We start from the raw sequence: 12,431 nt of genomic DNA on the forward strand, positions 1-12,431 counted from the left end.
TGAAAACTGGTGCTTTCATCTTCTGCCAAAACTTGAAGTGATAGTTAGGTAGAATTGGATAGAGGGAGTCACGTGTCATGAGAGTATGTCGCACTCTTATTGGTGGAGAGATAATGCATGATGACTTGCATGATAGATGCATTGGAATCAGTCAATTCCAATGGAGGGGAGATAGAAGGCTTGTGGCATGCATTTTTTTTTGCATATAGAGGGCAGCACTGAATGAGAATAGCTATTTATGTGATAGGAGGTAAGTACCTATAGGAAATACATTTTTCAGTGTAGGAAATATATAACGTATGAAATTTTTCCAGGATAAAGGCTTGATAACTTAAATGCAAGGTTACCCAAAGAAGTGGTAAAAGATGAAGCAGACCATTAGATACTGCTTTTGTAGTTTGTATCTATTTTATGCTCTCCAGACTTCTACTGTCACCAAGAAACAGCTGTACCTTTTCCAACACCACATGAGCAGCATGTATTTGATACTGCTGAAGACTGATATATATGACTTATTGTCAGTATTGTAAATTAATTTGAGTAGTAAGATTACATGAAGTTAAGATTTATTTCAATTAGATATGTTATAGAGCACAAGAAACACATTCTGATTTTCTGTTGTATGAGCTGTCATAATGAAAAATAATAGAAAAAATGCCCCCACCTATCACCATATGAGCTGATATAATCAAATTTGTTAATAATGTAGAACTCTCTGTACCTATTTCAGAAGTAGTCAACACAGGACATGTACTGTAATTCATATATATATATAGGTGTGCTAGATGTTGGCATCAACCATCTTGGGAATTATTACATGGTATGAATAAACACATCACATGGAGTCTTTCATATCTGTCACTATATTCATGTAAATTATCGTAGAATTTAATATGGACCATTTTAGGTCCATTCTCTTACTATGCTCTTCCATTCTTTTTGACATCTTCATATTCCCTGACCTGCTGTCTTTCTCCATGCTCTTACCCTTCTGCCTTTTAAACCTGTAGTCCTTTGTTCCTTGTACCATCTTTAACACACTACCTATTCCTTACTTATTGCCTGTAGCTGTTGATGATCTGATGTGTATGTCATTGACTCTTCCCATATTATTTTCCATCATTCATACATTCTTCTTTATCCTGATTGTTCTTTTCCACCTAAAAAGTTTGCTGCTCATAAAGGAGATAGCACATTCACTCCTATTTTCCTTTTATCCATTTCTCACCTTTGTTCTTGATCTGATCATGATTGCCTTCTCTGTACTGTCCATGCAGTTTGGTGTTATTTAGCCCACACTGCACCTTATTAAGGTTCATGCTCTCACCTATTTATTTCCTGGAATTCCTCCTCTGCCTGAGATATATCTCCCACTACCCTCACAGGATGGCTTCATCAACTCATTTGTTTAGCCTATGGTTCTTTGGATGAAGATTCACATTGACTCTTCAACATAACCTCTCATCAAATCTAACACCTTATTCTCTAGTTGCTGATTTCCATTGTTATTTTGGGGATATTGTGCAGGCTGGCAATGGACAACAACAAATATTTTAGTTGCACATTATTTTCATCATCTGGCTGTTTCTTCTTTGCCAGGCTACCTCCCCTCGCCATTCTACATACAGCTTTGACTGGGTAAGTTCGTTTTCTTTTTCTCTTGCCTTTACAGGGCCCTCCTCCATGTCACAGGATCCCACTACGTGGCATGTGGTGTCTGCCAGAACATACAAACATAAATCTGCACCATGCAGCCATTTCAGGCCTGATAGCATTCACTGATGAGATGGGGTATTCCACAAGACTGCTAGAAGTCTCCTTGCAGTATATTATTTACTAAACAAGGCTCAATCCAGACCATACCTACTCATGGAATATTATGAATAAAGCAGCATTGGAATAGCTGCCCATTCCTCCAGACCTTGTTGAATAAACTGGGACTGGCCTGCTTTTAAAAATAGGGTTTAAACATGTGGTCACTCACTGCACTATCTTAAGGTGTTGTGCTCTTCTGGGCTTCCCAGTGAGCTTTCACCCTCCCTTTTCTTTTAGTAGAGTACAGGTGTCCTTTCCACTCACCTGTTCCTAGCCACTGGGGTGGTAGACCATGGAGACTTCCTCCTGAGTGTTATTACTTCCACTCAGTAGAGAGTAAGGTGGTGGTGTTATATTGGTATAGATGGTGTTGACCCTTCTCCTGTCATGGAACGGATAACAAATTCACAATGCCACCTGGTTTTGGACTGGAGATGACCACCAAGTACAGTTCACTCCTCAGGCTGGCTTTCCCCTATCATACTAGTACATGGATGTCGGTTTCCTGGTGGTCCAGTGTTGCATAGGTATAGGACCAGACAGCATAAGTCTGCACTCATATGGTTGGTAGGGACCTTCCTTCTACCACAGACTAGTCGAACAATATCCGATGCTGCCTGGTTTTTGGACTGGAGTTGACCTGCTACATATGTTTTTCCTCATTTTACCAGTGCCTGAATGTTGGATTCCTGGGTGACCTGGTGTTAGATGTGTGCAGGAACAGCACACGTGCACTCACTTGGTTGGCAGAATGGAGTTTCCTTTTCCCTTCTACTTCCTGGATTTGAGATGATAATGGTAAAGACCCTTCTCCTACCACAGACTGAATGTAAGATACCCTATGCTGCCTGGTTTTGGACTGGAGTTAACCCACCACATGTATGTTCTGACATGCCCTAGCCACACTACACCATTTGGCATGTCTTTATACCATACTTAGATTCTAGACTGTGCTTATTTTCTGCCTGACTTAGTGACACATATCTTCAGTATGCACAAAGAGTGTACCTTGGTCTAGACAAGGTGCAGTCTCTAACAGGTATGTCCCTATACATTTGTATTGTATAGGATGTCACATTCCCTTTGGGCACATTCTGAAGAGAGCTCATCTAGCTAACTTTTGCACTGATTCCTCCACCACTTCAATGTAGTATTCTAGATAATATATGAGAAGAGGTAAGGTATCGTATGGGAAGTTAACGTTTTTCAACACTGAAAATGTATTTCCAATAGATGGATACTTCCTCTCACACTTCCCACCCATCTTACATAGAACATTAGCCATACAATATAGGAGAGACATAAGTTCTTCCTGGGTCCATAAAAATGTGTGAAATCATGCATGGAGAGAGTTATGGTGAAGCTTTCAATTCTATTCCTTTAGCAGCACATTTTATGAATGAAAAGTGGCTTCTAGTACTGTGCTACCTGTCTGATATTTTCAATAAAGTCAATGACCTTATCTTATCACTGCACGGTTGGAATAGCAATATTTTGCTGCTGAATGATAAGATGCTAGCATTTTGCAAAAACACTCAAGCTGTGGAAAAACTAGTTTGAGAATGGAAACTGTGAAATGTTTCCTTGCCTCAGTAAATTTTCGGAAGAAAATGAATTAAGTCATAGTCTTATTAGTGACATTGTTTCTATTCATCTCAAATAATTTCAATGTCATCTACAAATCAATGGGAGAACATAATTGGATCCAGAACCTATTTAATGGCAGTATAACTCCTGAACTGCCAATGGCAACTAAAGAGAAGCTGATAGAACTATTCAGGTGATAAAACACTTCAGGCAGAATTCAAGTCAAAACCTCTTGGAAACTTCTGGATGCTAGCTCACAAAGAATACGTTGACCTCTCATGAAAAGTGAAGGATGTGCATTTATCTTTCACATCAACATACCTGTGCAAGACAGCATTTTCTGCTCTTACAGCAGCCAAAACAAAATAGTGATCTTGTCTGCACATAGAAGGGGATCCCCAAGTTGCTGTGTAAACAATTCAGCCAAGAATGGCCTCAACTTATTCCAAGCTCAAGTTCACCCTTCATACTAATTTGGAGAATAAACTGAAACTGTTTGCCTTATGCTATATACCATTTTATGACATGTTTTATTTTTATATGAGTTGCAGAGGGTGCATAAAAAAAAAGTTTAGATAGGGGGATGCCATAAAAAAAAAGCTTGACAACCTTGGTCTAAATCATAATTTCCCAAACTGTGGGTTATAACACCCATAGAGGTTGTAGATAGTCTCCAAAGGGGGTTGTGATGGTATAAAATATTAATAATTTTTAAATAAGCTAAAACCCAGCTAAGCCCCTTTTAAGTTGTATTAATTGTTGTAAATAAATTTTTAATATCTGGTGTTATAATATAATCTAGGTGGGGTGCCACAAGTAAGAAGACCTGGTTGTGATAAGCAAAGTTTAGGTGACCTTTTTTCAGTTTTCTGTGAAAAAAAAATCAAGAAATGTACAGAGCAAGCTAAACCAATCAACATTAGTTAGCTTGTTTGTGTAAGATGTTGAACCAACAGCTAATTAATCAAGAAGTTTTTCATATTGTACAAGGTGTCCCAGAAGTCTGGACCCATAGGTAAAATAGACATTATATTCTTAAAGTTAAACAAACACATTTCTAATGTCAGTTGTACATATTTCAGGAAAGAAAATACCATGATGGCACAGTATACCAAGAATTTATATGTGTATGGCTGTTAATGGCATGCAATTTGAATAATAAATGGATTAAGAATAAATTGTGTATTTTTCCCTATGGTCCAGACTACTGGGACACCCTGTACATTTAGATCATGATTGTAAGAATAATATTGATTGGTGTTGGTTAAAGAGATTTCATAATTTCATTTACACTGAAAAACTAAACAGATTAAGTTCAAGTTAAATGTAGTACACTATGAAAATAATCTATCTTCTTGATTTACTGTACTTATTAAGTTGTCATGATATTATTCTCTCTCTCTGCATAACAGTCACAAATTAGCATCCTTCAGGAAGAAATAAAGAAAAGAGAACTTCAGCAGCAGCATGCAGAAGCTAGTCATGAACGTCTATTAGCAATCATTACAGAGATGGAGAAAACTGAAGAACAAAAAGATAATGCACTAAAGTAATTTATATTTGTGTACTTGTCATATTAAAACAGGTGTGGACTTTTATTGGCAACTAACAGTATTCCTACCAGAGGACTAAAAAATACATTGATAACTGATTTACAATACATAAATAAGATATAATAAACAGTATGAATACAGTTGTTGTAAATTTTGTCACACACCTTTTACTGTACAAATACACTGTAAGCTATTGATAGATTTATTGGGAGAAATCGTTTTCTAAGTCATCAAGTCCTAGATTGGGAATATTTTTTATTCATTTACTTGTTAAACAGTGGTTTAATAACAGAAAATCCTATACTAAATCCATGAACATTTGTAAAATCTAATAAGTTTACCTTTTATTCTATAAATAAAAGAGAAGGACCACCTGTTTATAGTGGAATTGATAGTTTAGTTCTCATAGGCAACTAATGAAATTTAGGTCCATCAAAGTGTGTTTAAAAATTTTTTGAGTAAATTATTATTATTTTTTTTTGCTTAAGTGTAGTTAGTGTTTTGACATGTTTTAGTATTAAATGATTTTGTATTTAAAACTAAGTAAAAAAATGTGGTAATAATTGGTTTGGCATAGCCAATCAAAAATTATGCAGGTTAAGGACTATTTTAGATGAAAGTTTAAAAATAATCATGTTAATTGGTTTTAAAATATATAGCTGCTGAAAGATCACTTTGAATTAGATAAGACATGATTAGAGTTTTTTTTTTTGTACTTGCTAGAGATTAATTTTCTGTATTTTAATAGGATCAGTTTGCTTTTCAGGGATGCACAAAGTAATGTGAAGCATTTATTAGAAGAAATTCAAAGTCTTCAGAATACAGTTGAACAGAATTGGCCACCAGTGAAGCATCCTGACTTGAAATCTATAATCTCTACACTGACAGAGGATTTTATAAGAGAAGAAAATGCCTGTTTTGATAAGTTAAAAGACACAATTACCCAAGAAATGAACCAGTTAGAACAGCTGCACATGTCTATGTAAATAGTTAGCATATAGATGTTTATCAAAATCATTTCTAATAAATGTTAATATTTTTTATACAATGAAATCTTGGTAAACAAAAGACTTGTTTTCCAAATGAGAAGTGTATGTTTCTGATTGTAAATCACCCAAACTAAGCTTCAGCTTTCTCATATACTTCAGGGTAAATACAGTAGTGTATGTACTTATCTAACTAATTAACTACTTCTTTGGTTTAAATTGTATTAATTGTTTGAAGTACAACAACAACAATTTTGTAGTCTTTAATTCCTATGCTTCTCTTATTAAAGGTACAAAATAGTTATTAAGATAAACTGGCAAAGTGTGTAACAGTTTTATTCCGTTTTGATTGTCATGTGTAAAAGATGTTTATGGTAGGATATCATTGGATTACTACATGCAATATATGAGGAGTTTTCCTTTAATATTCACGTGAATGAAAACATTTAAATTGTAACTTAAGTATTGTAGATACAAGTCATGTAGCATCCACATAATGCCACTCCCACTATTACTTGTGGTTTGAAACTCAATCTGACGGGGGTTGTGAAAAAATAAGATAACTGAACTAAAGTACACTATAAAGGATTAACCTACCAACTATTTCATTTCTAAGCAGTTCTTTTGTATAAGTAATAACAGGTGTAAAAAAAAATTTAACATTAGGATACCCACTATAATAAAAATACAATTCTCAGATAAGATAAAACTGTTTTCAGACTAAACTGGAAGTTTAAGAAGTATATTGGAAATGCAAAAATAGCTGAAAATTATAATTATTGTTTTGATAATGACAACTAAGTGTCGCTGAGTTATAAGATGTATAAATATGGATTTGTCTAGTCCAGTACTACCTCTAATTTATACATGTAGGTGTCTGCACTTACTTTTAAAGTATTTATACATATTTTATTAAATATAGGTCAAAAAGGGAACATGTTTGTACTTGTTATTATAATTACTTGCCAAGGAACATTGCTTTCCCTGTACAACTAACAAGTTAAATACTGGCCAGATGGGGAAAATGGTATTTAATGTACAAATACTTGTAGATGTCTGGATATAAAATACTGTGTGGAACATAAGATAAAGATTCTGTGCCAATAAGATCAGTAAACTACTAAAGAAAACATTAGTTTCCATAGATAAACTAAAACTACCAAAATTTCATTTTCTGAAGATAAACATATAAGCTACTTTGTTCATTGTGTGTGCATGTGTATATAGTCTAAAAGATTTGTTGTTATAATATGTAAACATTAAAATGTTTGGTGTACAGTTACAAGTACATAATAATTTAGAGCTTTTATTTGTTTGTGTATACATGTACCTATAGAGATCATAAAGAACGAAGTATAAAACTGAAAGGTGTCACAAATGTTTTTACATCAAGGATTTTTTCAGTGAAAAATACGTGATCTACAGCTGAAAAATGTGTAGTTGAAAGTTTAATCATTTTACAACATATGAGTTTAATATGTAGAAGTGACTATTTTTACTGTCTTGAATACAATTTAGTTATCTGTTTTTTGATATCTATTACAAAAAAATGTATAGATTATTTAAATAAAGAATACAAATACTGTAAATAAGTAACCCTTCCTTTAGTATAGCAAAGGATTTTTAATCTTTGATGCACTATTTTCGTTTGTACATTATTGAACACAGTTATGGCACACATTCTGTGACTACCAACATAACTCAACATAACTTTTGTCATACATGATTTTTCACTCTTGAGACAGTGAATTAATTGTAGAAAACACAGTACTTTTTATTACCCTAGTAATAACAGTGAAAATAAGAGTAAATATTATGTTTTTCCATAATACAGAAAATTAATCAGTGTTTCAAAATAAAAACTTATTCATTTAAAATATTAATTTTGTAAAAAGTATGCTAAGGTCAAGGTTCATGTAACAACTAATATAATTATTCCTTATTATTCAAATAACATTGCAAAACTAAATTTTCATAAATAATGTAATTAATCACAATTTAAACCATACAATATACTGTTATTATTGAATTTTGTGAATAAACAATGAAATTATATAAGCTGACTAAAGCACTGTTTAATAATATCTATATTTTAAAAAACTGTTATTTACCATTTTATGAAGATGTTTTTATTTATTTTTTCAACATTATTGTAAAACATAGGGATAAACTTTAAAACAAATGGAAATTTTAGAAGTTGTTTATCGGATTTTCTTCTGTTAATTATTTTTTGTCATCACATATAACCATGTTCTATGCCTACAGCTTGAATAGTTGTGGTATTTTGATTGACTAGCTTGGAGTATTTCAAGGATGCACCAATAGTACTAGGCTTACATGTATAAGAAAGGACACAGAATATTACAAAAAACTTTAAAAAATGGTTAGTCCCATTTTGAAATGATAAACAAGTTAAGAGTTTTAATTAACCAAGGTAATTAGGCTACTGTTCTTAGCACTTAGATGCTGTTAGGTTTAGAGTTTAAAGTCAAGAGTATGCCTTTGAGAGATTGTTCCATGCATGTATCCAAGTGAAGAAGGAATAGTTAGAATTTTGAGTGAGTTAAAAACAATTTCCTGGTGAAATGAACATCAGAAAGTTGTTCTGTAAAGTGCATAAACAGAACTTACAATGGGTGAACTGTTCCAGTTTAGTTGCTAGTATATCTGAAATATCAAGTTCTAATTTTTCAGTATGGCTGTGACTTAAAATAATCCATAATTCATAGTCTTATATATATCATTAAGCACATTTTACTTGTTCATATGGTGTCTATGTTAAGATCACTTGTGACAACAATAAATTCTTACATAATGTAGTTTATAATAACATCAAAGTCTGCTCTTCAATCTCTAGTGAGAAACTTAAGTACTATTCTAAAACCTTTAATAATCCTCTCCATCTGTTCTATTTACAAAATTAAATTACCAAAGGAATGTGCCTTTCAGTTAAACAGTGGAAGAAAGGGTCAACACTCTAAGTAATAATAGTGCATGTGCTATTGGCTTTATCTTTATGAAACTTCCTAGTTAAAGTAGTTTTAGTTATGGTGTTAAAGTATGATGTAAATATTTTTCACTCATCACCACAATTGTACTGAGAATTTTTAGGAGAAAGAAATGTGAAACCCAGGTTTTTTTCTTGGGGGGGGGGGGGCTCAGTTCAAGTTAGATGGGTTTTGAGTAATTTCTTTTCAGTAACGTTAGACAAGGAATTGAATTGACTGGGTATTTTACATTTCTTTTATTGCTGAAAAATTCACAATTTTAATGATGAGAGAAAAACATGAAATTAAGTAGACTGTCCACTAAAGAATTTAGAAAACATTAATAGCAGTAATGCCTATATAAATGTAAGTTACTTTTGGTGACAATTTAAAAAACACCAAATATGCACTCATTCTAAATCACAGACAAATATTAAACCATCTGTTACTAAAGAAGCATACTTGGAGTATTTTAATTTCACAGAAATTGCACCTATTTCTTAACAAAATCTTATTGGTTTATACCTTAACCAATTCACTACTGCTGGGATGTATATTTCTCAGTATAATGGGAAATATACGTCCCAGCCACAGTGAAAGGGTTAATAGTAATATTATTATTAGCTTGATAACTATTATGAACAAATGGTGTAAATATCTCATGTACAAATTTTTTTCTTCATTTTTCAGCATAAATTTTGTCTTCGTAATATGAAAAACCTATAGTGTTGGTTTAATTTTGAGTTTTTGTTTTTTAAACGTATCATTGATAATATGTAATATTTCATATGTATGTACAAATTTGAAATAAAAATAATTAATGTGTATATCTGTTTGACATTCCGTTATAAACCTGAAGAATTAATACTTTTCAGTATTTTCACATGCATCTATATATAGGCATTACAATCTCTTTTATAAGATCAGACTTGAATAACTGAGAGTCATTAAGATATTATTTTGGAAACAAAGAAAAAAACTATAATAACAAAAGGCTAACCACAAAAAAGTTTTGACACTTTTTCTATTGAAATGTATGTTCTACTTTGTTCTGTATAACTTATTTGATCACAAGATTGGAATATGCAACTATACACATACTCATAAAAAAATTCCTTTCTGCTAAATTTAGATACCTATAAAAATACCTTCTTTAATCTTTGGAAATATAGTATGTAGCAAACAATGACTAAATCTATACTTTTTGGAAGATGCTTGTTATTTAACTGTGATTATTCTGTTTAAAGTAATTTATGTTTTAGTGGGTTAAAATTATTATTAAAATTCTTTTAAATGAGGCTTTTACTTTATGTCACTGATATTTGAAAACTCAATTCACCTTCCACAAGTATGGATACTAAACAAAAAAAGTTTGTTATTTCTTTTTACAAATTAATAAATGTAAGTTTAAGATCTGCCATGAAAACGTACTATTCAGAAACAACAACAAAACTTGCAAAGCAAAGTTCAAACACTAGTATATAGAAAATTAATCTTTGATTTATATACATATACAAGTCCAGTAAAAGTTTCCATCATTGTATTATTTTTCTTTTTACATCCTGTCATCTTGTATGTACATCAAAAAACTAAATGTTATTAACATAAGTTAAAAACTATACACTTAAATAAATTGTATTAATTCTATTTGTTAATAACATAAAGAGTACATCACCAAATGCATGTTTATGTGAATGAAAACTGTGCCACTGTAATTAGCCTCTTACAACACAAACAGTTATAACTAGAGTAAGATTCTGTTCCTCAAGACTTCGTTGCTATTTACCATACCAGGAAGCAGTGTAATTAGTTCATGTTAAAAACTGTCTACATGTATTAATAAATACAAAGAACAAAATGCAATCATAAGTTTGAAATCATATCTCTTTTTGTTTCACTAAATTGCTGGTAGTATGGAAGTTTTTAGAATCATGACAAATCTATTTTGCAAAAATACTGAAATATAAGTATATTGTACAAATTTATAATATTTTAAGTTACATTCTGCTGATGAAATAATGAAGACAATGTTCTAATGAATCAAAATTTCATTCATCCCTCTACAAGTTCACCAGCAGATCACTCATTAAAACATTTTCATCAGTTGGTTACCGTTTGTAAACAGTGTCAAACAATATGCGTGTTGTACGATACCTTATTTCTGTAAGTCTTATGCTCAGGACCAGTTTATGTTACAACTCTCTTGTCTGGAGTGGGGAAAAACAGATAATATAAACATAAGATATAATAAACACAATAGAAGTTTAGTATATACTTGGTTCACAAAAAAAGGGGATAAAACGCAAGAAACATACCAGAAAGTAAAAGAATGCAGTTTTTAAACTTGTGTTTTAAATTACAATATCAACATTCAACAAATTTTTGGGTTATTTAAAACTATGTTTTTTCCATAGGCCATAACAGTACCTATCAATAAAAGAAGAACTGCTTTTCAGTGTCAAGCAAATACTGCTTTCCCTTGTTAACCCTTTTACCACAGAAAGTGACTATAGTCAATGGAAGATTAATTGTCATTGACAGCAGAGATTGACTTTTCTCCATGATCATCAAAAAATTCTTCCCTCTACAGCAAAAAGCAACAACCCTCCACAGGCTTGAATTGACTACCAAACAGTGGGTGTGCTGACATCTGGGAGCATGAGTGGGAACACAGAGATATCATCTGATTGTTGTATTTTCTCTGTGTTTTTACCCTAGTTTAGGTAAGTTATTGATGTCAAAACATCAAGACATGCAATGGAAGTGTGACTTATATATATCATAATGCATAATACAGCAAAATATACTGCTAATTATGATTTTTTTTTTATGGAGGAATGACACTGATTGTGGACTGACCCTTAAATCTAATTATGCAGTGAAAGGGTTAAGATGTATGTGTATGGAGAAAGTACACCCTTATAACAGCAATATCTAGGTATCATTATTACACAATATATTTTTACAAAAGTGTAACTTAGCTATGAATGACATTACAAGAACAGAGATTTCATATATCAGAAAATAATTACCTCATTTGCACTAGCTCAAATATATTTGAGTGTATGAAATTTCTAACAAAGTAGTTTTGTTCAAATCAATCCTTTTGTTCTGTTATAAAATATTTCATGTTTTTTGTACCTACATACAGCACTTGAACAAGACATAAATTTACAGTTGTAAGGTGAATCTACTCAATTTAATTTAAGCTCATACACACTCTCAGAACAGAACACTGGTAACATATCAATGATCTGAGATTACATTATTATACAGCACTAGTGCTGGGTGATTAAATCAATTAATGTCATAAAAAATTGAAAATTAGTGTTTTTGTTTACTCCAACTATTCAAGGAAACAGAATATTTCTATTATGATTTCTCATTAGAAATAAATAAAAAACCCTACTACTACACTTACTAACGTAAGTAACGTTACTAACGTAAGTACTACGGGTTAGGTTAGGTTTTAGTTTTATTTTACTTATTACTAGACTTACTTG

General features: G+C 32.0%; 1 protein-coding gene across 1 annotated transcript in view; it reads left to right on the plus strand.

The window, feature by feature from the left end:
• Positions 1-8,008, plus strand: part of LOC106462453 (centrosomal protein of 63 kDa-like) — a 30,166-nt gene extending 22,158 nt beyond the window's left edge. The window contains exons 5-6 of the mRNA XM_013922373.2: positions 4,815-4,951; positions 5,722-8,008. Coding sequence (XP_013777827.1) covers positions 4,815-4,951; positions 5,722-5,941 — 357 coding nt within the window. The 3' untranslated portion in view covers positions 5,942-8,008. The remainder of the gene's footprint in view (positions 1-4,814; positions 4,952-5,721) is intronic.
• The last annotated feature ends 4,423 nt before the right edge of the window (positions 8,009-12,431 follow it).

This window comes from Limulus polyphemus, unplaced genomic scaffold (genome assembly GCF_000517525.1).
Source record: "Limulus polyphemus unplaced genomic scaffold, Limulus_polyphemus-2.1.2 Scaffold1170, whole genome shotgun sequence".
NCBI classification, from domain to species: Eukaryota; Metazoa; Arthropoda; class Merostomata; order Xiphosura; family Limulidae; genus Limulus; species Limulus polyphemus.